At 39.8% G+C, this 24,682-nt stretch overlaps 1 protein-coding gene across 3 annotated transcripts in view; it reads left to right on the forward strand.

The window, feature by feature from the left end:
* SORCS1 (sortilin-related VPS10 domain containing receptor 1) overlaps positions 1-24,682 on the forward strand; it is a 577,390-nt gene that overhangs the window by 309,498 nt on the left and 243,210 nt on the right. For all 3 annotated transcript variants that reach the window (XM_010859390.1, XM_010859389.1, XM_010859387.1), the window contains exon 3: positions 8,716-8,815. In XM_010859390.1, coding sequence (XP_010857692.1) covers positions 8,716-8,815 — 100 coding nt within the window. The remainder of the gene's footprint in view (positions 1-8,715; positions 8,816-24,682) is intronic.

Below are 24,682 nucleotides of genomic sequence, written 5' to 3' on the forward strand. Positions count from 1 at the left end.
GAAAAGGTCTCAGGGTGTTCAATCAGCAACATTGTTTGAGCATCTTTTGAACACCATGGAGAAGCTACAATGGTGGAGGGAGAGACAGAGAGTAAGCATTAATACAGCTTGTTGTCCAGCCGCTGGCCATCAGATGAGAGGGGAGCAGACCTAGATGAGGGTAATGTATGGCAAATATGGAACATAACAGGAGAGGATTCAAGTGAGTTATGTGGGATATAAAGGAGAGTCATCCCATTCAGCAGAGGGCTGTGAGAAGGCTCAATAAAGGAAGGGAGAAAGTATATGAGTGAATTTTGATGGGGGGAAAAAAGGGTGAAAAAAGAAATGTAAACTAGCCCTGCCTTCAGAGAAGGTAGTCTATTAGCACTGAACACTTTGAGCATTGACAATTTTAGGACAGCACAGACAGGTATAGGATGTTGTAGAAGAAACAGCAAAGGCTGCCAGTCAGCTGGCGTTGTCAGGAGAGGCATCCAGGGAAAGGAAAAGATGATAAGGAGTGTGTGTCCTCTGCCCGCCCCACTGCTGTCTCTTGTGCAGTGCGTATTATATTTGCAAAGACAGAGAGGGATAAGTGAGGCTGCCTCTATGAGAAGGAGTGAGTAGTAGTTTCTCCTGGACTATTGCAACAAGATCTAGCCAGTGCAAAGATGGCAATGTTCTGCCCCAGGGATGGAAGGAGAGCTGAAGTGGAGGGTACAGATAAGAGACAGTGAGGCTAGACAATCCTCTGTGTGTTTGTCAGAAGGAACTCGTGGACATCACCTTGTTAAGAAAATTACTCTTCCCTGTACCTATGCCCCAAAAAGCTGAACAGAAAACATCTGACTAAGTTAATTTGCACTCCCTTTTTTAAGCAAAATACTCTAGGTATTATACCAGTTTTGGTTATTTTTATACTCACTCAAAATGAACTGGGAGATATTTCAGAGGTAAGGGTAACTCCTTTCTTTAATGTTAAGTATCATAGATCTTTACTTACTGCAGAACTGTATGTGGGTGGCAATGTCTTCTATTCTATATCACCACTTTCCCACAGAGCAATATGCATGCAGTTATAATCAGATATATTCCAGTTTCTTAGCTATCCTGTGTGACTAGAAACATCAAGAATACAGTGCATTGCAGGGAACTATATTCAATATCCTGTGATAAACTGTAATGGAAAAGAGTGTGTGTGTGTGTGTAATTGAATCAGTTTTTTTATACAGCAGAAATTAACACAACATTGTAAATTAACTATACTTTAATAAAATAAAAGAATGCAGTGTGATGATACAAGGAAGGGAAGAATGATGACAAAGAAAGACCAAGAAGATGAGAGGGGACTTTCACAGCTTATCGTTTAATGACACATAAGTACTGTCCCTTCCATTAAAAAAATAAACACTTCTTTTCTATTAAAAATTAAATGACATTCCAAATACTGTGTCATATGGCAAAGTGGAAAGTATCTGTATAGTACATTGACATGCCTCCCTCAATTCTGCTGTTTAACCCCCTTTCCTCTGATTCTGCAGGTTAATCTGAAAAGCTCAGGGAATCCAAGAAAACAGAGGGAAGCTTGTTCAGCTCTGGATGCACCATAATGTCTCAGCAGCACTTTTAAATTATATGTTTAGGCTGACAGGCAAATGTATTTCAGGACAGAATCCTTAGAAAACAGGAGACAATTTCCTTCAGCTCCACGTCATCGTTTGATGTAGATTGCCTATTATATTCTCGAGGTATTATGAAAAATGGTTTGGGAGATATTTTCTTGACAGTGGGTAGACTAATGGAATCCGGTGACTGTATTTAAAATGTGCAGGGGTTTGTTATAACATGGTAATAGAAATATCAATTGCACTGACAGGTTAAAAAAACCTGTCAATGAATGATAATGAAGTTATTTAAATGTCGACTCACTCGCAAACATTTTCCAAACCCTAAATTATTCTCACTGCTGTAACCTCATGCATCCTAAGTTCTACAGAAACAGAGTCTGGGATGTAGCCAGTGCACCCTTGCCTCTGGAAGCTATTTTTATGCCACCAAATTCACCAGGGACAGTGGAGGTGTCTGCTCTTAATGATTTTAGGAAAGAAAACACAGAAGCCGCAGACACTTGATTTAGAGTTAAACACTGTTCCTCTTTCAGGATATCTCATTTGAGCTGATTTGAGTGATGCCTTGATATTTTTTGTCCCCGGACTTCTCTCTACAGCTTCAGTCTTCATTTTGTGACTTTGGCATTATGGCATGGTGTGTCTGGGAGAGAGTATATTCCGTCTCTGGGGCCTGGAAGTGGAGAAGGAAGTTGTCAAGTTATGTGGATACTTTCTAAAAGCCTTTTTCAAGAAGAAGCCTAGCTTATCCTCAATTCAAAGAGGGTGTCCATCAGGCTTAATGCATTCATTCACCCTCTGTCTGTAGAAGGCACCTGCTATGTACCGGAATTGTGCTGAGGACTGGGGACTTGGACATGAACAGAGATGTGTGCTTTCCTATGGTGCTTCCAGTGGCCAGGTTATAAATGCCAGGCAGTGGTTGCTCCATTAAACAATAGAGGAGCATAGAGCATGCTGACCACCCTAGTCCCACTTCAGCCTGCAGAGCTCATTGTATCTGCTCATAGCAAGGACTTCAGTGGTTCTTGCCTGAATAGCTGAGCTTCTTAATTTTGACTTCGTGGAAATCCAGTGGGCCACATGAAAAGAGCAAACATCTGTGAAGTCAGTCACTCAGCCAAAATAATCAGGTTCCACAAGTGCGTAGGGCGCTCTTCTGAGAGCTCGGAAGACAGCAGTCCGCAAGACATCTTTCCTACCCTCATGGAGCTTGTATTCTGGTGGGAGAATTTTATTTTTACAATAAAAAATAAGTAAAAATCTTTCAGATGTGGGTAAATACTATGAAGAAAAAATAAAAGAGGCTAAGGAGGAGCAGTGTCCTAGGAGAGGGGTCGCTGAAAGAAGTGAGGGGCCATCTGTCAGGGTATCTAGATAAAGAGCTCTGCAAGTACAAGAATAACAAGGCAGGAGTGGGCAGGAATCAGGGGCGAGGGGAAAAGGAGAGGTACTAGGAATGGAAATCTCAGGATTATACTGCAGTCCTATTAGATACAGAGTTAATATTATTTGTCTATAGCAAGTCTGGAGTTTGTATGGAGACAGGACACTGACTGGTGACCCAGCTTGTGAGCTCGTAAGTCCCCTTCTGTTTGACTTCAAGTCATTGCTCTTGCCATTCAGCTGTGACATCTTGGTAATCTTCACGAGCCATCATCACATCATTAAAAGGTTGACCCATTCACCTTGTCTGTATTTCTAGCCTCCCCAGGAGCCTAAGTGGGCCACATCAAGGCACACTTTCTTTGTGCAGCATTGTGAGAGTTTCTGGTTAGACTTCTCTTAATATGGCTTCTGGCAGGTCCCCTTGGTTTTTTCTAAGTATGAAGAGAATCCAGGCTTGGGCCTACCCCATGGGGAACTTCTAATAATTTCAGTTCATATTCCTTTTGTAGAATTAGGTTTTGTGCATACATTTCCTTTTTCCTCTTGTAGCTTTTGAGAGAGGAAATGCAGCATGTGGTTAAAGATACAGCCCTTAGTGAGTGCTCCACTTCCAAGTTCTGTGGCTTTAGTTAAGTAGGTTGGTTATACATGTGGGCCTTCCTTATCGGTAACATGTGACTAATACCAGTGTCCCTCTCATGGGATTCTGAAGGAGCCGAAGAGCTTAGATCACATTGTAAGCACCCAATAAATGTACATTTATAATATCTGTTAGGATTCTTAAATGTAATAGTCTATTCAGCAGTAGAATCCTGACACACTTGTTATAGAAGCAGAGTACAGAATCTTTTATCAAGTGCTTACCTTACCTCTCTGATCCAAGTTCCGCACAAAACTACTAACATTTATGCCTCAAAATATGATAGGCTAAATGTGGTTACATTTTAAAATCGTAATAGCTTCATGAGATAGTCTTATCTTCTAAGCAAACTAACTCTAACTCATTTTCAGTGATGGAGATTTTCCTTGAGGATTCACATGATGGGTTTTAGTGAATGTTGGCCAAAGAATACTAAAAATCATCAAGAAAAAGAATGAGTGGTAAAAGGAGTAACAAAAGCTATAATTTGTAGATGGTTTATTACATATCAGCCATTGTGCTCAGCACTTTTTATGGACTAATTTAGTTTACAGATGATTCTGTGCTTATTTATATCCAATTTGATGATACTATAAGATTATAGTAGAGGAAATCCAATCATACATTTTATTTCTGCCACTCCTTGTGGAAACTAGCTGTGCCCGGTGTTCATCCCTTGGAGACTCTGTCATCTCAAAGAGATCTTAAGTTCTTGGAAAGCAGGGGCCATGCCTTGAATGTGGTTTCTCCACCCCTCAGAGAAGCTCTTCTCAGGTCTATGCATATAGTAAATACTTAAATAGAGACATGCTTTCAAATGTTCTAAAAGTCACTATTTAAGATGCATTTGTCGAAAAGGGTAAAGATTAAGGATCAAACACAAGAGCCTGCAGTCCTTGATTTAATCATTTGCTATTTATTTTCCTGATACTCTTATTTTTTAAGCTTTCTGTATCTTCTAGCACAGTATAGGTGTTGACAGAAGCTATGTTTTTAATCTGTAATAAGCCAACTTATAAACACAACCGGAAAAAATGTTTGCTTTGGAATGTTTTAAAAAATGGTACAATTGGACGATTCAAGGCTGCTTATGTTGCATCTTAAATATGTCTGTGTATGGTACCTATTTTTAAGATTGCTTCCTTTTTGCCTTCACAGCAACAGTCACTTTATAGTTAGCATAACTGACATTTCTCTTGGCAAATTTGATTTGTTTTAAATATTTTTATTGTTCTCCTTTTCTTATGAAACCAAGAGCCATAATCTTTGTTTGGCTTTTTTTTTTTTTTTTGGTCTTTCATATTGTTTCCCAAAGTATATTGTTCAGAAGACTAATCTCATTAGATATCTCTCACGAATGGATCCTGTAATCAAATATGTTTTGAATATGCTTCATGAAATATGCATGTAAGAGGTTTGCAGTGTATAATAGAATAATAAAATTTATGTATGTATATAAGAATAATAAAAATTCTAAGTTCTGAAGTTAAGAAACATTAAATTTTGCCTAACCAAGTGTTTCCTAACATTTTTTTGATCTCGGATGATACTCCTCTCCCCTGTATTTAGAGATGACACTTAAAATATTTAACAGCTAGTGCACTGGCTCCACAGCCAGCCTGCTGCTCAACTGTCTGTCTCTTCTCTGTTCTTTCCTAGCCCACATCCCTAGGAGACTGAATTTCCCACATTTGACTGTGCAGGCATGACTGGAAGCATCTGTTGGCTGTGAAGGGGAGTTTGGGTTTGCAGATGGACCCTAGGAATTGCCTTCCAGGGTGCAGTCCCTCCTCCAAGGTCACTGTCTCCTCCGCTGGGGCTCAGGCTGACTGTCATAGGAAGTGGCATTCAGAACAGGTGCTGGAGCAAGTGTCTTGGGTCACACAGTGACACTCTGCTATTTCAGCCCTCAATCTTTCGGTTGCTGGGACTGAAAGGAGATCTGGGCATTTTCCAAGGAGAGGCCCTGGTGATGAGGCTGGTAGAAGTAGCTACTCAGAGAATGTGGTGCAGTAAACTATTTGCCAACTGGTTCGCAATCGTCAAGCATCTTCACTCCTGTATCACCGTACCAGTGTATCCCAGCTGGTTGGTTGTTTTACCCATGAAACTTGTCAACACTCTATGTAATTCTGGTTCTGCGGGACAGCCACAGACAATTGCTTGTCTGTGACATTTGGGGTATATGGAAATACATCAGTTTTTTTCTATTAGTTACTATAATACCACAATGTTTAAACATTTAATTTTGCTTGAATTGACAATTAACAAATTTTGATTCACTTTTTGAGCTTTGAAAAATCAAGGGGCAAAAATGGCACAAAAAGTCATGGCAGATACCTGAACTTTCTGGGCTACTGATGTTACAATAAGAGAAAAGTTCCTAGTTACATTGTAAGTTATCTGAAAAGGAAGTCGTTCACGTAAATCTGAATTAGTCACTCCATTATCATCTTTCACACTTGGATTTCAGTTAAGTGTGCACATGCGCTCGCGCGCGCGCACACACACACACACACACACACACAAGTTTTCCCTTGTAGTTGTAGTTTGTGTTTTGAATGTAAAAATATTCTTTGAGTAGCTCAGAGATTGAGTTGATAGAAATTACGGGAAACTATTTTTCATGCTTTTATAAACTGATCCCTGCTTCTCCTTTCTTTTATCGCACTAGAAAAACATAAACTGTTCTCTCATCCCCAACACAGTTCTATTAATTTCTGCCTACACAGAATTTATAAATGTGGAAGTATTTGTACATTTAATCCTCTTCTCATCACCCCTCCATAGATTTTGCATCTATGTTTTTTGTTCTTGAACTTGTATCATTAAGAATACAAATAGAAAAAGTTATCCAATAAAAGGAGCTAGAGAAAGACTATTAAAATTTTGGAGACAAGCGAGTCGCAGTAAGAAGAGAAGTTGACTCAGTATAACCACAGTGAGAGTGGGAAAAACTGGTCAAACACCAGGATTAGACTGAGTAAGGAAAGAAGCCTCAGATGTTTCTTAGAAAGTAACAGGAATTTTCATGTCCAGATGAGTCTGATGAGAAAAAAAATATATGGAAGGAGAATTTAAAGAAGTTTGTCATGGTTAATAGATAAGCTCTTCTGCAAAGAGATTAGGAATATTCTTCAAATATTCTTGGTTATTAAGCAAGCATTTGTTCGATTGAGCTAAAGCCCAGACTGGTCCTGAGGAAATCTAGTTATATATTTGGATTACATGAGGTGACTTCTATTTTTGGATGCTCTGACTACAGCTGACCCCTGAGCAACACAGATTTGAACTCTATGTGTATCCACTTATACACATTTTTTTAGTAGTAAATACTGTAGATTCTACAATGTGTGTTTGGTTGAATCCTTGGATGCAGAACCACAGATGTGGAGAAACTGTGTATATAGAAGGCCAGTGATAAGTTGTATGCTGATTTTGACTGCAGGAATTGTTGGCACCCCTAACCCCCTTATTATTCAATTATCAACTCTACATCCCTTTTCTAAAACCCTACCCATTTTCCATTTTCAAGATCCAAAGTCCTTCTAAGAAACTTTTCATAATACTCCAATCTTCAGTGATTTGGAGTGTAATCTAAATTCTATAAAGTGTTGTCCAAATTTACTTACTTATAATTTATGTATATAATATGTATTATAGTCTAATATCATCTAAAATTTTTATCTATCTTATATAAATATTTTTTGGTAAAGAGCTCCCTGTATCTCCAGCTGTAGTAAATTCTTAATTCTTTAATTCCTAGCTAATATGTTTTATAGCTTTCTAGCTCTGGTGCCTGATCCTGAGTAGGCTCTTAATGTATGACATTGAGGTTGATAACAGACAACTCTTCTATTTCATCTTTATGGTGTATGGAAATATGAAACTTCTATCATATAAATAAGTTTAAATAATTGCATTTTTGTGATTTTTCTGACTAAACCAACTTTATTTTCCGAGTCTTGTTAATTTTCATCTCTTCTGTTACATATAACACATTACCACTTTATTTTTCTGCCTTTTAAAGCTATTGGATTCTTGAAAGTAGGGGCTGTATCCTGGAACATAGCACAGAGCCTGTTCGTTTTAGAGGCTCTACAAATGTGAATGGATGAACTGCATTTTCCTTGGGAATCTCCTATATGTGTAAAGAAGCTGACAGATTTTATAGTTGTTCCCTTTAAATTAAAAAAAAAAAAAAAAAAAAGCTGTGGTATAATGTAACACAGAGCTTAGAGTCAAAATACCTAGAGTCAAATTCTAACTGACTTTGAAAAGATCATTCATGTTCTCTCAACCACTTTCTTCAAATACACATAATATTTCCTACTGAACTTGGTTGCAACGATGATCTAATAAGATGTACAATTCTGAAATATATAATAGACTTATATAGAGAAGGTAATTAAGGCCTGTTTATTCAGTCTAAATTAATAAGTCATTGACCAATGTCAAGAAAAGATGAGAGAATCTCCAAAAATGACCAGAGTCAGTGCCAAGAAGTAATATCCTCCCAACTCCAGGTGGCTTAACACTGGAAAAGGCCACTGATTAGAACTGTGAAATCTCACTTACTATTAAAACATCTTCTTATTCTTAAATAATAAGAAAAGACTGAATGACCTTTGGAGGGACTAGCCCACCATATATCCTATGACTCATAAAAGAAAACACAATTTGTAGATAAATCAGGAGAACCTACTTTTCCACTGTGCCAGAGATAAAGCAGAAGTTTGGAAATGTCAGATCTAAGTAAAAGGTCTTTATTTCTTAGTCTGGTTTCAAGGGATACCCTCATTCTTAATCTTTGAAAATTAAACACATTCTCTACGCAATGCACGAATCTTAAGGAGCAGTGAGAGATGGAGTTTTAATTTTTACCAATTCAATTTAAATGCAAATGTTAACCACTCACATGATGCTACTGTGTACATAATTAAGCATCATTATATACTACATGAATCATTTAGAAACCTCTGGAGAGCCATTCTACTAGGTAAAACATGCATTACATTGACAAGCAGGCAAATGATGTATACTTCTGTCCTCATTAATGCTTCTTTTGAATTATAGGTCAACCGATTATGGGACAACCTATGAGAAGCTGAATGATAAAGTTGGGTTGAAAACGATTTTAAGCTATCTCTACGTGTGTCCTACCAACAAGCGTAAGGTAAGAAGTGTGTATTCAGCATGCTGTTTATTCATGATGTGACTTCTGTCTTGGCTGGCTCATCTCTCTAAACCACCTAAAAATCCATTACAGTTGAGCTTCAAGAGATATAAAGATGAGCTGATGGATGTTAAGGTGGTAAAATGTCTGACACATCATAATTTTCAGATCAGCAGCTGTGAATGTAGGAGAGAGAGAGGCAGGCATATCATTATCATTTCCAAAAGGCAGCTATAGGGAATGTCCTGTTGTCTGGATGCTCCAGACTCTTACAAGAGCTCTGACCAGTTAGTGGCAGGAATCAGAATAAAGCTTGACAAAACAAAAGAAAAGATAGGATTTTCATGGAACGTCCACCTCTATTCCCTTGACATGGAATAAATAGATTGACTAGAATTGAAGTGAATGCATTGTCCTAAGCAGGTTGGAAGTTTCCTTTCTAAAGTTTATTCAGATTGCATACAAATGTCAGGTTGGAGGCAATGCGGGAAGAAACCCTGAAGATCATCATCATATATGACATATTAATTTTACAGATGAGGAAACTAGAGTTCAAAGAAAGGAAATCACTTGCCTCCATCACAGAGTTATAGGCACAGTTGGGACAAGAATCCAGCTTTCTTGCTTGGCGATCATCCTGTTTCCACTGCATTATACTGCTGTCATGATGAGAGGTTATTTATTCTTCAGTGAAAGTGTTATTGCTCAATCATGTCCAGCTCTTAGCAACCTCACGGACTCTCCTCTGTCTAGGCTCCTCTGTCCTAGGAATTCTCCAGGCAAGGATTACAGGAGTGGGTAGCCATTCCCTTCTCCAGGGGATCTTCCTGACCTAGAGTCTCCTGCTTTGCAGGCAGATTCTTTACCATCTGATGCACCAGGGAGCTGTCATGAAGATAGGGTTTATTTATTCTTCAGAGAGGGATGTTATTTTCTTAGGAAGAAAATAATATTTGCTTTTAAATGAGAAAAACCTATTTGTTTTAGGAGGAGAGTGGTGTTACATTCATTGTCTGGTTTAAAAAATTTGCACTATATGATTCTGACATATAATTTCTAAGTATTATATAAGTTATATGAACAGATAAGAATATCTATCAGGAAATTTACAAAGGTTGTTCATTTGTCCCAAGCCAAATTCTCTTATGTTGGTAGCCCTGATACCTATGTTCTCATTTCAGATCTGTCAATAGGTACTATCATTGACCTTGAGTAGGTAGGTACTACATTTTGTCATCTGGCCCGTGGAAGGTAGATTAGTACATCTCTAAATAGTCATCCTCAACTCTAGCTGTAGACGCAGAGCAGTGGGCATGGTAGGGTGTGCAAACCTCTGCCCTACCCCTGTTGCTCTGGCTTAGGGCTCAGGGAACTGTATCTTGTGCAATTCCTCAGGTGCTTCTGATATATATCTGGGTTTAAGAACCACCTAGATAGGGTGTAATGTTTCTTCTGGCTCTAAACATTTCAAGTTTTTCAGTTGGAGCAGCATAATTTCTCATTGTGCATAGACTCTGAAGTCAGATGGCTTGACTAAAAACCCAACTAAGCCAATTAACAAGTATATAACTAAGGCGATTTCCTTAATCTCTCCTAGCACAGTGTCATCAAATTGAAAATAAGGATAATTATAGTACCTACCTCAGGAGGAAAGTTTTAAGGACTACATTAACTAAGGCACTTCAAGTGTTTAGCACAGAATAGCTAAGGCCTTATCATGTTTTCTCTTCACTTTATTCTCCTTTGCTCATCTTTATTCTCCTCCTCCATCAAATAATTACTGGAAATAATAGTAGTGACCGTCCTCTCTAAATATCAGTGTTTAGTAGACTTTCTACAATGATAGAAATGTTCCTCTAAGCTGTCCAGTGCTATAGACGCTAAGCACTTGGGGCTATTACTTAAATTATGGCTAGTGTGCCTGTGGAGCCAGATTTTACATTTAATTTCATTTTAGTTAGTTTGAATGTAAATAGGCACGTGTGGCTCTTGGCCACAGTATTGGGCAGCACAGTTAAATAATGTCAGCCTCACAAATTTCGAGATTTACCCTGAATGTTCCTATCTTGCCCTTCCTGGCTGATGACTGGTCCAGCATCAACAATCACATCTAAACCATTTTGATCTGTTGTATACGGTCCTAAATTGAGGAGCTGAACTTATATCCCTTATTTTTTATAATGAGATTTAGCTGTGTTTGTTGGCTTTGAATCAATTCTTGTAATCTCTATTGATTTTTCCTCTAGTTCACATTTTTAGTAAATTTTATTTAACAATCAACCAATTGTAGGCACCATAAGATATAGAAAGAAATAAGCCAGCTCTCCACCTTCAAAGATCCTATATTCTAGTAGTAAATGCAGTGTGAGTTTTTTTGTAACTAAGAAGTCTCTGACTCTGCTTCCACCTAGCAGGTGTCTTTGGGTGAGTCGTTTACATTTGTAAAGTGATATGGTCAAAATAAAGGAATTTACATCTAGAAGACACCTTAGAATTGTTCTGATCTAGGGATAGTCTCTGTTTTATTAATGCCATTAGAAGGAAATATGGTTTTTAAAAGTCACGTGTCACATATTGAATGTCAGCATAGGCTTTTCTGTAGCAGCAGAGTATGTGGTAGTGACTGAAAGCTACAAGATGGTTAGCAGGAACAGGACTTGAAGAATGAGATCTAAAGTCCAAACGTAGCTCCTAAAACTAGAAGGAAAGCTTAGAAGTAATACAGAAAGGAGTTATTTCTCCACTGCTCTCCAGTAGCATATTGGGCCCTTACCGACCTAGGGAGTTCCTCTTTCAGAATCCTATCATTTTGCCTTTTCATACTGTTCATGGGGTTCTCAAAGCAAGAATACTGAAGTGGTTTGCCATTCCCTTCTCCAGTGGACCACATTGTGTCAGACCTCTCCACCACGCCCGCCCGTCTTGGGTGGCCCCACACGGCATGGCTTAGTTTCATTGAGTTAGACAAGGCTGTTGTCCTAGTGTGATTAGATTGACTAGTTTTCTGTGACTGTGGTTTCAGTGTGTCTGCCCTCTGATGCCCTTTTGTAACACCTACCATCTGATTGGGTTTATCTTACCTTGGACGTGGGGTATCTCTTCACGGCTGCTCCAGCAAAGCGCAGCCACTGCTCCTTACCTTGGACAAGGGGTATCTTCTCACCGCTGACTTTGAACGTGGAGTAGCTCCTCTCGGCCCTCCTGCGCCTGTGCAGCCACCGCTCCTTGGATGTGGGGTTGCACCTCTTGGCCGCCACCCCATGATAGAAGCAAGGTCTGATGCTGTAAAGAGCAATAATGCAATGGGACCTGGAATATTAGGTCCAGGAATCAAGGAAAATTGGAAGTGGTCAAACAGGAGATGGCAAGAGTAAATGTCGACATTCTAGGAATCAGCGAACTCAAATGGACTGGAATGGGTGAATTTAACTCAGATGACCATTATATCTACTACTGTGGGCAGGAATCCCTCAGAAGAAATGGAGTAGCCATCATGGTCAACAGAAGAGTCTGAAATGCAGTACTTGGATGCAATCTCAAAAACGACAGAATGATCTCTGTTCCTTTCCAAAGCAAACCATTCAGTATCACAGTAATCCAAGTCTATGCCCCAACCAGTAACGCTGAAGAAGCTGAAGTTGAATGGTTCTATGAAGACCTACAAGGCTTTTTAGAACTAACACTCAAAAAAGATGTCCTGTTCATTGTAGGGGACTGGAATGGAAAAGTAGGAAGTCAAGAAACACCTGGAGTAACAGGCAAATTTGGCCTTGGAATACAGAATGAAGCAGGGCAAAGGCTAATAGAATTTTGCAAAGAGAACGCACTGGTCATAGCAAACACCCTCACCAACAACACAAGAGAAGACTCTACACATGGACATCACCAGATGGTCAACACCGAAATCAGATTGATTATATTCTTTGCAGCCAAAAATGGAAAAGCTCTATACAGTCAGCAAAAACAAGACCGGGAGCTGACTGTGGCTCAGATCATGAGCTCCTTATTGCCAAATTAAGACTTAAATTGAAGAAAATAGGGAAAACAACAAGACCATTCAAGTATGACCTAAATCAAATCCCTTATGATTATACAGTGGAAGTGAGAAATAGATTTAAGGGACTAGATCTGATAGAGTGCCTGATGAACTATGGACTGAGGTTCATGACACTGTACAGGAGACAGGGATCAAGACCATCCCCATGGAAAAGATATGCAAACAAGCAAAATGGCTGTTTGGGGAGGCCTTACAAATAGCTGTGAAAAGAAGAGAAGCGAAAAGCAAGGAGAAAAGGAAAGCTATAAGCATCTGAATGCAGAGTTCCAAAGAATAACAAGAAGAGATAAGAAAGCCTTCCTCAGCGATCAATGCAAAGAAATAGAGGAAAACAACAGAATGGGAAAGACTAGAGATCTCTTCAAGGAAATTAGAGATACCAAGAGAACATTTCATGCAAAGATGGGCTTGATAAAGGACAGAAATGGTATGGGCTTAACAGAAGCAGAAGATATTAAGAAGAGGTGGCAAGAATACACAGAAGAACTGTACAAAAAAGATCTTCATGACTGAGATAATCACGATGGTGTTATCATTCACCTAGAGCCAGACATCCTGGAATATGAAGTCAAGTGGGCCTTAGAAAGCATCACTACGAACAAAGCTAGTGGATGTGATGGAATTCCAGTTGAGCTATTTCACATCCTGAAAGATGATGCTGTGAAAGTGCTGCACTCAGTATGCCAGCAAATTTGGAAAAGTCAGCAGTGGCCACAGGACTGGAAAAGGTCAGTTTTCATTCCAATCCCAAAGAAAGGCAATGGCAAAGAATGCTCAAACTACTGCACAGTTGGACTCATCTCACATGCTAGTAAAGTAATGCTCAAAATTCTCCAAGCCAGGCTTCAGCAATATGTGAACCATGAACTTCCAGATGTTCAAGCTGGTTTTAGAAAAGGCAGAGGGACTAGAGATCAAATTGCCAACATCCGCTGGATCATCAAAAAAGGAAAAGAGTTCCAGACAAACATCTATTTCTGCTTTATTGACTACGCCAAAGCCTTTGACTGTTTGGATCACAATAAAGTGTGGAAAATTCTGAAAGAGATGGGAATACCAGACCACCTGACCTGCCTCTTGAGAAACCTGTATGCAGGTCAGGAAACAATAGTTAAAACTGGACATGGAACAACAGACTGGTTCCAAATAGGAAAAGCAGTACGTCAAGGCTGTATATTGTCACCCTGCTTATTTAACTTCTATGCAGAGTACATCATGAGAAATGCTGGGCTGGAAGAAGCACAAGCTGGAATCAAGATTGCCGGGAGAAATATCAATAACCTCAGATATGCAGATGACACCACCCTTCTGGCAGAAAGTGAAGAGAACTAAAGAGCCTCTTGATGAAAGTAAAAGAGGAGAGTGAAAAAGTTGGCTTAAAGCTCAACATTCAGAAAACAAAGATCATGGCATCTGGGCCCATCACTTCATGGCAAATAGATGGGGAAACAGTGGAAACAGTGTCATACTTTATCTTTTTGGGCTCCAAAATCACTGCAGATGGTGACTGCAGCCATGAAATTAAAAGACGCTTACTCCTTGGAAAGAAAGTTATGACCAACCTAGATAGCATATTGAAAAGCAGAGACATTACTTTGCCAGCAAAGGTCCATCTAGTCAAGGCTATGGTTTTTCCAGTCGTCATGTATGGATGTGAGAGTTGGACTGTGAAGAAAGCTGAGCGCTGAAGAACTGATGCTTTTGAACTGTGGTGTTGGAGAAGACTCTTGAGAGTCCCTTGGACTGCAAGGAGATCCAACCAGTCCATTCTAAAGGAGATCGTTCCTGGGTGTTCTTTGGAAGGAATGATGCTAAAGCTGAAACTCCAGTACTTTGGCCACCTCATGCAAAGACTTGACTCATTGGAAAAGACTCTGATGCTGGGAGGGATTGGGGGCAGGAGGAAAAGGGGACGACAGAAGATGAGATGGCTGGATGGCATCACCGATTCGATGGACGTTTGAGTGAACTCCAGGAGATGGTAATGGACAGGGAGGCCTGGTGTGCTGTGATTCATGGGGTGGCAAAGAGTCAGGCACGACTGAGCGACTGAACTGAACTGAATACAAAAAGGAGCCCTGCAATCAAACCTATTGATGTCAATGTATCAATGTCAATCAAGGTGCATGGTTAACTATATTCACAGGACTTTCAAAAAGACATTTGGCTATGGGCATTTAGCTGAAATTAACACCCAGCTATTCTTTTTTCCAGAGAAAAAGAAACTGTTGCCCATGCCTCTGAGAACTGCTTTCTCAGTACAGGTTCCCTTCCAGAAGCAGAGGCAGGCCTGAGCTGTTTAAATCACAGTGTTTATGGGTGAACCTAAGAGAAGGGATCTTTTCCTCTACAGATAAATGAGGCTTTCAGGGTCACTTTCTGAGATGCTGATAGATTTAAGAAATATTGGAGGACGATGAAGGTCTTTACAATGGTGCAAAAATCAATAAAGTTGACATAGCAGTATATTTGTGTTCAGTTTTTCTACTTATGAGGTGAATTTATCACCATGAAATATGGACTTTTCCCCCCAAAGGGACATACTTGAACCAAAGAGATAGTACCTGCCCAACATTTTACAGTGTGAATATATTTCCCCCAATCAATGAGAGTTTATGTTTTAAAAAAATATATAGAAGAAGAAGAAAAGAAATACCAGGCTCTATTAATTATGCAGGACAAAGGCATTCAGCTTTGCTCTGATTCTCCTAGGACTTTTGCATCCTCCAGTGAAATGGCAGTCTCCTTTAAAGGGTTGTATTAATTCTTTTAAGTCTCCGGGGTGCTGTCTAGGAAGTTAACATCTTTTGTACCAGATACTTCTTTCTCCTCTTCATATCAGTGAGAGCAATTGGAATAAAACTGACATCGGAGTAACTGTCTTACATTCCCAGGAACCTGTTTTGCCTTCCTGTTCTTCTTGTTATTTTTAGCAGCTTGTCAGGACAAGCACAGTTCTTCAATCAACATGTCTCCAGCAGTGGGCATCATGCCCTGGCTTTCCAGGCAGCTTGTTAGGGGCATTACTGGGATCAGCCTCCAGAACAAAACAGGCCCATATTTTCTGTTTAAACTGATGATCATTCATTGGCTGTTTCTCTGCAAGCCTGCTGTAAATTACAGCAGCTTTCCTTGGATTTGTCTGTTACAGTAAAAACTGTAATCTCATCTTAGGTAAGTCTAGGCATTCTGAACTGACTGAGAGACATAGAAATCTGGCTCCCAGGTATTATCCGGGCTCAAGCATCCTCTATGTCAGAGGAACTCAGCACCTGGCCTCAGATATATGAGGTAGGCTCAGAAGTTATAGGAGTGAGTGGGTACAGGTGCCAGAGGAGAGGCAGGCTACCTATCTGTCACCATGCCTCCAAGGGAATGCACTCCCCCCCCCACCCAGTTCATGATAAATCCCAAGGCTTGCTGGATTCAGAAGTAGTTTATTGGCTACCTATATATAATCTTCTTTGAGGAAAGATGATTTAACCTGTACCTGAAATGGACATCTGGGATGTAGAGGGTGATGGGGAAAAGTAATACAAATGTATCATAGAAAAAAAAATCAATACCGAAATCTAAGTCTTACTCTTATATTCTCACTGAGTTTATTTCCTTTCTGCCTAAAAAAGGAAAACTTCTTATACTCCATGTGCATCTGTCCGTAAAACCTTACCCATCACTCCCAACCAACCTTGGCTATGTTCCTTCCTGCAGTGTTGTAGAACATCTTCAAGAATTAAAGAATACAAAATCCTAAGTGGAATCCATTGGGAGAGAGAAGAAAAAACAGTGTTTTGTTTTGCTTTTTTTAAAAACTCAGAACAGCCAATTCATTTAGTTGTTATATGCTTGTACTCTCTGTATAGTGTGTTCCCAGCAAAGAAAAGACCTAGAGATTATTTGTTCTTTATGTTTCCTGTGCCCCCTGCATATCCCAGTTCCTTCTCTGTTCTGTGTTACCACCACTTAATTAATATCGTTCCTGCTAAGAGAGCCTTCCAAGACTTTCATCCTATAAATAGGATCCTGGCTCTCCAGAACACATTGATCATTCTTGCTGGTCTCTTGATACATGCCAACATGAAACACTGTTTGCATTTTCTCCAGATGTTTAGGTTTTAATTACCATACTGTATGTGGCACTTTCTAAATAAGCATGTGATTATTGACTTGTTGCCTCTTCCTTTTATATCCTGGGCTTAATTCCTCTTGTCATTTGCTTGGGTGGTCTATATCATGTATATATGTAACCTTTTCCTGGAGAAGGAAATGGCAGCCCACTCCAGCGTTCTTGCCTGGAGAATCCCATGGGCAGAGGAGCCTGGCGGGCTACAGTCCATAGGGTCACAAAGAGTTGGATATGATTGAAGTGACTTAGCATGCATGTGACCTTTTGGGACAGAAAAGAAGTGTGCTTGGCAGTGTCCTCATCTTCTCTTAGGAAGAATGATGAAATTGTTGAATCAGGACCTAAAAGATGTTGGACGTTTTAACATGCTGCTTTTGCATTTAACAGATAGGGTAACTGAATCTTGAGAGTTTAGTATCTTGCCTGAGGCTGCATGCAGCTGGCAAATAAAGAACAAAGATGATTAAACCTTTAAGTGGTAGTCGCTCAGTCATGTCCCATTCTTAGCAGACCCCATGGACTGTAGCCCACCAGGCTTCTCTGTCCATGGGATTCTCCAGGCAAGAATACTGGAGTGGGTTGCCATTCCTTCTCCAGAGGAATCTTCCCGACCCAGGGATCCGACCCAGGTCTTCTGCATTGCAAGTAGATTCTTTACTGTCTGAGTTAAAGTCATCCTCAAATGCCACCTATTTCATAAAACTGAATCAATTCTGCTAACAAAACTTTCTCACTCCCCCGATCTCCCAGGCATCTGCTTCTGTTTCTAGCACTTCTCTCTCCTGATTATAATTGTTCTTGACCCTGTGTAATCACCCCTTTAGAACGCAGGGTCCTAGATGGGATATTGTGACTTGATCCACTTTCTTGTCTCTAACAATCAGAACACAAGGTTTTGGGGTCCAGTCATACCCAACACATGGCTGAGGATTTGAATTGAACTTAGGTGGGTTTTGGACACCTAGGCTGGATCTTGAAAAGAAAAATACAGTGTAAAACTAGCTTTGACTCATTGATTTTCTCTAATTATAAAATTAATTTTCTATGTAAATAAATAAGGACAGTTAAAAAGAAAAAAAAATCCCTGTAGGTTTTAATAATTTCTAAGTCATAGTTTTATCTTTTTTTATAATTATATATATAATTTTATCTTTTCTAGCCAAGAAGAGCATGATTAATATTTAAAATTCCAGGACTTTGCATAGCACTCACTCGGCATTATCTGGTGAGGCCGAGGGGAGCAAGTGTATTGTATAATACATCAAAGGGGGTGCGTGGCATTTCCCTTGGCAGACAGACAACACTTGCTCATTCTACCCTAAGTCTTTTATCTGTCCCTTTGTATACAAGATCATGCATTTGCCTGTAATCTTTTAAAAAATAATGTATGTTTCATTCATAAAGAAGTACAATGCAGGAATCCAGAAACAGAACGGAAGTTGTATTTTCCAAACTTCAGTAGAAGTGACTTTTCTGTGGGTTTTTTTTTTTTTTTTTGGAAACAAATACTAACTTGCCTGCATTTAGCCTGGGCAATGATGGCTAAAGGGAGTAAGGGAAAGATCACATCCTTTGATCCTTCCTGGGTACAGCTGAGTGTTTATACTGTTTCAGTCCATCAAACATTGTTCTGTTCTTTTCTTGAGCCTTCAAAAATCAAATCCAAGAAAGCATGCCATATCTACATTTTTTTTCCTCTGGGTGATGTTCCAACAGTCGTCCAAACCCCTGGGTTTCAAATAAGCTACAGAATAATAAGTGTAAAGTGCTCTGTTTGAAATGGGCAGAGCACCAGGAGTAGTGCCCACCTGCAAACTTCCCTGTCACTCCAAGGTGGCCCTGGGGAGCCCTCTGGAACTCCTGGGATCCACAGAACACAGTGGTAAAACAGAAAGAAAAAAAGAAAAAAAATGAAACCACTGATCTAAGCCATTCTCCCTCTGTATGGGGAACTACACTTGAAACAGCCATATACTTCGTACTATTTTATATAAATCAAAGCACTTATGATAACACTCATAGATTGAAAAATCTTATCAAACCAGTCTATTTTATTTTAACACAGTGTGGTACAGAGTAAGTACACAGTTGATTTTTATTGACTTTTATCTCTAACACTAATTTAAAAAGAAAAGAAAAGAAAGGCAGATTTAGAATGTGCCTGGTTTTCCAGAACTTACCAGGTTAACTAGTAATTCACTGTTTTATTTCATGAAGCTTTAAGTAGCAATGCATATCATTTTGTTGTTCTTAGAAAGAAGCTTCTTGCATAAGTAAGATCATGTATTTATTATTCCTCATTTGTAAGATGTTGTGTCTATCACATATAATAAGTGTCTGATACAGTAAATATTAATTATGAATCACTGATCTAAAAGGAAACAACTAACTTATATCTGCATAAAGGTGAGTTTGTAATGTTGATGCTATAATTCAGAGTTTTATTAGCCATATTAAAGTAACTATCTAGATTTCAAATAAGTAGAATGGTTATAAATACCCTGTAGTGAGTGTAGTGAAAGTTGCTCTGTTGTGTCCAGCTCTTTGTGACCCCATGGACTGTAGTGTGCAAGGCTCCTTTGTCCATGGGATTCTCCAGGCAAGAATATTGGAGTGGGTAGCTGTTCCCCTTTCCAGGGAATTTTCCCAACCCAGGGATCGAACCCAGGTCTCCTGCATTACAGGTAGATTCTTTACCATCTGAGCCACCAAGGAAGCCCTATAGATACCCAGAGGTCAACCATTTCTAAGTTTAGGTAATGCCTTCTAGTTGACTTTAGGTGGTATTTTTTTCCCAAAGAGGGGGAAATAGAACTCTGTCTTTTGGTGTTATTCCTTTTTAACAAATGTATTTAATGAGGGTAGAGATAGCCTGAATTAATCTGGAAATATCATAAAGTAAGAGTGATCTGGAAACTGTATGCTTCTTATACCAACAAATGGGTCTCAGAAGATAGTTTTTTCTGTGGGCCAGTGGACAAAAGTTTTCTCAAAAATGGAAAGAAATCTGCATCAGAGGCTGGTCATCCTTCAAATATGCCAAATAGGCTACCTGTGTAACCTTCTTTGGGGAGCAGATCTTTTTTTATTTAGTTACCTACCTCCTTATTTATTTATTTTTGACTCATCTTCTGTCCTTATTAGAATTCTTGTTCTCTGAAGTCTGACTGGCCTAATGTTAAATGCCCATCCATTACCCTTTTATGAAGGTCAGATGCATTATTTCAGGTTGATTCCAAGCTATACTGCGCTGTGGAAAATGGTCAGAGGTCTTTTCAACATTCTGGTCTGTTTGCTTCCTGCATACTCCCTGTGGTTTCTCAGAGGTTTCCATCAATTGGTGTTTGACACACTGTATCTAGAACATTTGTTTCTGGTGAACAGCCCTTGCTGCTCTCATGATGGATGGAGATGAATGCCCGCTGCTACAGGAAATGTGCCATATTTACTAGGGTGGGGATGTTTCACTCCAATATATCAGATCTACTCCAAGCTTTCTTTTGGTGCTGTCAGGAAAAACAGAGTCGATGTTGATGAATCTTTAATAAAATCACTATTTTTTTTCCTTCCCAGGAGAAATTAAGAGAATACCTCTAGCCTCAGGAGCTGGACTGCTTCCATTTAAACAATTCCTTTTTCTGACCTGACCTTCCTCTTGACCAAATCTTCTTTTGATGGTTTTTCCCTCTGTTCTTCTAGGAATCCACTTCTCATTGTGCCGGGTCCTTAGCTGCTAACATGTTTCTCGTTCCATAACCCTCGAAGTCAACTACTTACAATAGGTTTCACAGGACAAAATACCATAACTTGTTGGTACAAGATGGACTACGATCTTCACAGGCAAAAAGGCCTGTAGTACAGCGTATACAGTCTGATGCCTGGGCCAGAGCAGTCTCTTCTTTACCTGCTTGGGGTTGTGTGTGCTTGTTTGGGCACTGGAATACTAAGTGTCTCCATGATTGACAGCATCTCCCAACCAGGAAATGAGCATACCTGTTGTGGAGAAAAGGACGATTGCAGATGAATCCAAAAAGTATAGAATGGGGGAAAATAAAACAGCCTCAATACACTGTCTCTCACAGATAAGAGAAAAGTTATAGGAGGAAAGACACAGGCATTAAGCTCAGAGGTTAGTACAAAACATTTAGAAAACAAAATGCTGATGATAGAAAGGTAATAAAAGCACAGCAAACTCATAAGGTTGAAGAAAAAGAAATAATAAAATCATATGTATTCTCAGCAGTATATTAAGAATGTCTTGAGATCTATGAGAAAGGAGGACTGGCTCATTCACTAGGAACTTATTAAGATTTTCAGAGGGAGTACAATTTACCTTTATCTCTCTGCTCTTCCTGAGTACTTTCAAAGGGGGAAAAGATGTTGATGGCTGTGGCCGAAATTGGTTTTTCCAGGAAGGAAAAACAATTTAGACTCAAGTGTGGAGGAGCAGCAGACCTCGATCCAGGCTCCCCAGCTCCCCAGTGGCAGATTCAAATATCATCGCCACTGCCTGGGCTTAATGAACTTTTGTCCTTTTAATGCTGCCTCCCTTAGCTGCTCCCCATCCCTTTATGGAATGGGCTCTTCTCTGTATGTGGACATCTGCTGGTTTCTGCACTTGTCAGGTGCTTCAACTCAGCATCTATCTTCAGTTACCATGGAGCTACACTTTGTCATTTGAAGGCAGTCATTGTGAATTTTTGCTTAGTAGAGTTGTGTCCGACTCTTTGCGACCCCGTGGACTGTAGACCGACAGGTTCCTCTCTGTTCATGGGATTCTCCAGGCAAGAATACTGGAGTGGATTGCCCTGCCTTTCTCCAGGGGATCTTCCCTCTCTCCAGGGACCAAACCTACATCTCTTACATCTCCCAGGCGGGTTCTTTACCACTAAGGCCATATGAGAAGCCCTAGAAGAGTCATTAATCATGTGTAATAGTTAATCTAATACACCCTGAAGCTGGTCTGACTGACTTTAAATTCCAGCTAGGCCACATACTAGGTACGTACCCTTAGACAAGATTTCATTTGTTGGTTTGTTTGTTATTAACCTCACCGCAATACTGTTTCCTTATCTCTAAAACAAAATGATTGTGTCCATATCAAGAGTTATTGATAGTTAGGAGAAGAGTTATATCAGGCGAAGAACAGCAGTGCCTGACACATAGCAAGTAGTTAGTCTCATTGTTATCATTTTTATCTCTTCAAATTATATGGTCATGCCTGATGCTATCATCTGTCAACTCAGCCAATCTTTTTAAATGACTATATTGTGCCATATCTTTTTTAAGAACCAGGAAGCAGAATAGAAATAGAAGACTTTGTCTTTGCTCTTAAGGATTGTACCGTCTGGCAGAGGAGATGAGTATATAAACAGTCAACTACAGCATAGAAGTTATGAATCATAAGAGTTATGTACATAGAACTCTATTTTGGGGACCCAAGAAAGGCTTCACAGAGGAGCAAATATTTGTCAAAGGGGAAGGGAAAAAGAAGATGAAGAGTATCTTTCAGTGTATGTGTTGTGAGAAACCAGTGTTCACAGATCACAGCGCATACACAGCATTGATTGATTTGCAGATATTAAATAGATAAGTATGTACTTATTTTGACTATCTGTACCTATTTTCTATACATATATAAATGGAAATATAGATGACTATACTGACTAATCAAACCAAAATTAAAGTCCTCATGAGCCAATTAAATTAAAATTCTAACATAATAATAAAATTTTTACATTTATTATAAATTTTCACCTGTCTTTATAAAATCAATAAACAGGCAAGGATGACATTATTAAAATTGAATTAATAAAACTAAAATTTACCTTATAAATTTGATATATTCAGTATTTATCTCAACTATTTATCAGACAGAACTATTGATGAGGTTTGGAGGTACACATTTAAGAAATCAATTGACATATTTTATTGAACACCTTGGCTTGTACTCAGTTCTTTGCAAGTGTTCAGTGTAGGTCAGTCACTCAGTCATGTCCGACTCTTTGCAACCCCGTGGACTGCAGCTCACCAAGCCTCCCTGTCCAGCACCAACTCCTGGAGTTTACTCAAACTCATGTCCATTGAGTTGGTGATGCCATCTGACCATCTCATCCTCTGTCATCCCCTTATCCTCCAGCCTTCAATCTTTCCCAGCATCAGGGTCTTTTCAAATAAGTCGGCTCTTCACATCAGGTGGCCAAAGTATTGGGGTTTCAGCATCATTCCTTCCAATGAATGCTGCTGCTGCTAAGTCACTTCAGTCATGTCCGACTCTGTGCGACCCCATAGACAGCAGCCCACCAGGCTCTGCCATCCCTGGGATTCTCCAGGCAAGAACACTGGAGTGGGTTGCCATTTCCTTCTCCAATGCATGAAAGTGAAAAATGAAAGTGAAGTCACTCAGTCGTGTCCAACTCTTCGAAACCCCATGGACTGCAGCCTACCAGGCTCCTCCATCCGTGGGATTTTCCAGGCAAGAGTACTAGAGTGGGTTGCCATTGCCTTCTCCGAATATTCAGGACTGATTTCCTTTAGGATGGGCGGGTTGGATCTCCTTGCAGTCCAAGGCACTCTCAAGAGTCTTCTCCAACACCACAGTTCAAAAACATCAGTTCTTTGGTGCTCAGCTTTCTTTATAGTCCAAGTCTCACATCTATACATGACTACTGGAAAAGTGTAAATGTATTGGTGAATTAAAAAAAAAAAAAACAGTGTGAACTTCACATTGCCCTTATGGAGTTTGCATTCCCTTTGTGAGGATGCACTTAACGAACAGTGCTGGATAGAACAGATGGATTATGTGGTACAGATGGCAAAGGCGCTAAGAATCTGGAGAGGACTGTAGTCTGGGATGATTAGAAAAACATCAGGAGAAGGCTTAGATTGACCAGTGAAGCACACCAGTATTACAGAGGGTCATGGCATTCACAACAAAAAAAGTACAGTTATTTGTACCAACAATTATTGAGTGCTAGGCAGTAGATAACCACAGAGGTGGTGGCTCAGTTGTTAAAAAAAAAAAAAATCCATCTGCCGATTCAAGAGACACAGGAGACTTAGTGACTTAGCATGCAGGCACAAGCAGGCAGTAGAAATACAAACATGCATACAGCAGGGCCCTGTCTGCAAAGACAGGCAGGTAGAGGTGAGTATGGGGTTGGCATTGGTTTAGGCACTGTATCTTTGGTTTTCTGAAATCTCAACAATCTGATTAATATATTTTATATGCCTTATTCTTCTTGCATCTTAGAAGTGCTCCTTACAATGCTCCTTTGACACATTGTTTATCCTAATCAGTCCAGTTCAGTCACTCAGCCGTGTCCGACTCTTTGCGACCCCATGAACCGCAGCACGCCAGGCCTCCCTGTCCATCACCAACTCCCGGAGTCCACCCAAACCCATGTCCATTGAGTCGGTGATGCCATCCAACCATCTCATCCTCTGTTCTCCCCTTCTCCTCCTGCCTTCAATCTTTCCCAGCATCAGGGTCTTTTCAAATGAGTCAGTTCTTTGCATCAGGTGGCCAAAGTATTGGAGTTTCTGCTTCAACATCAGTCCTACCAATGAACACCCAGGACTGATCTCCTTTAGGATAGACTGGTTGGATCTCCTTGCAGTCCAAGGGACTCTCAAGAGTCTTCTCCAACACCACAGTTCAAAAGCATCAGTTCTTCAGTGCTCA

Source organism: Bison bison, unplaced genomic scaffold (genome assembly GCF_000754665.1).
Source record: "Bison bison bison isolate TAMUID 2011002044 unplaced genomic scaffold, Bison_UMD1.0 scf7180017864456, whole genome shotgun sequence".
NCBI lineage: Eukaryota > Metazoa > Chordata > Mammalia > Artiodactyla > Bovidae > Bison > Bison bison.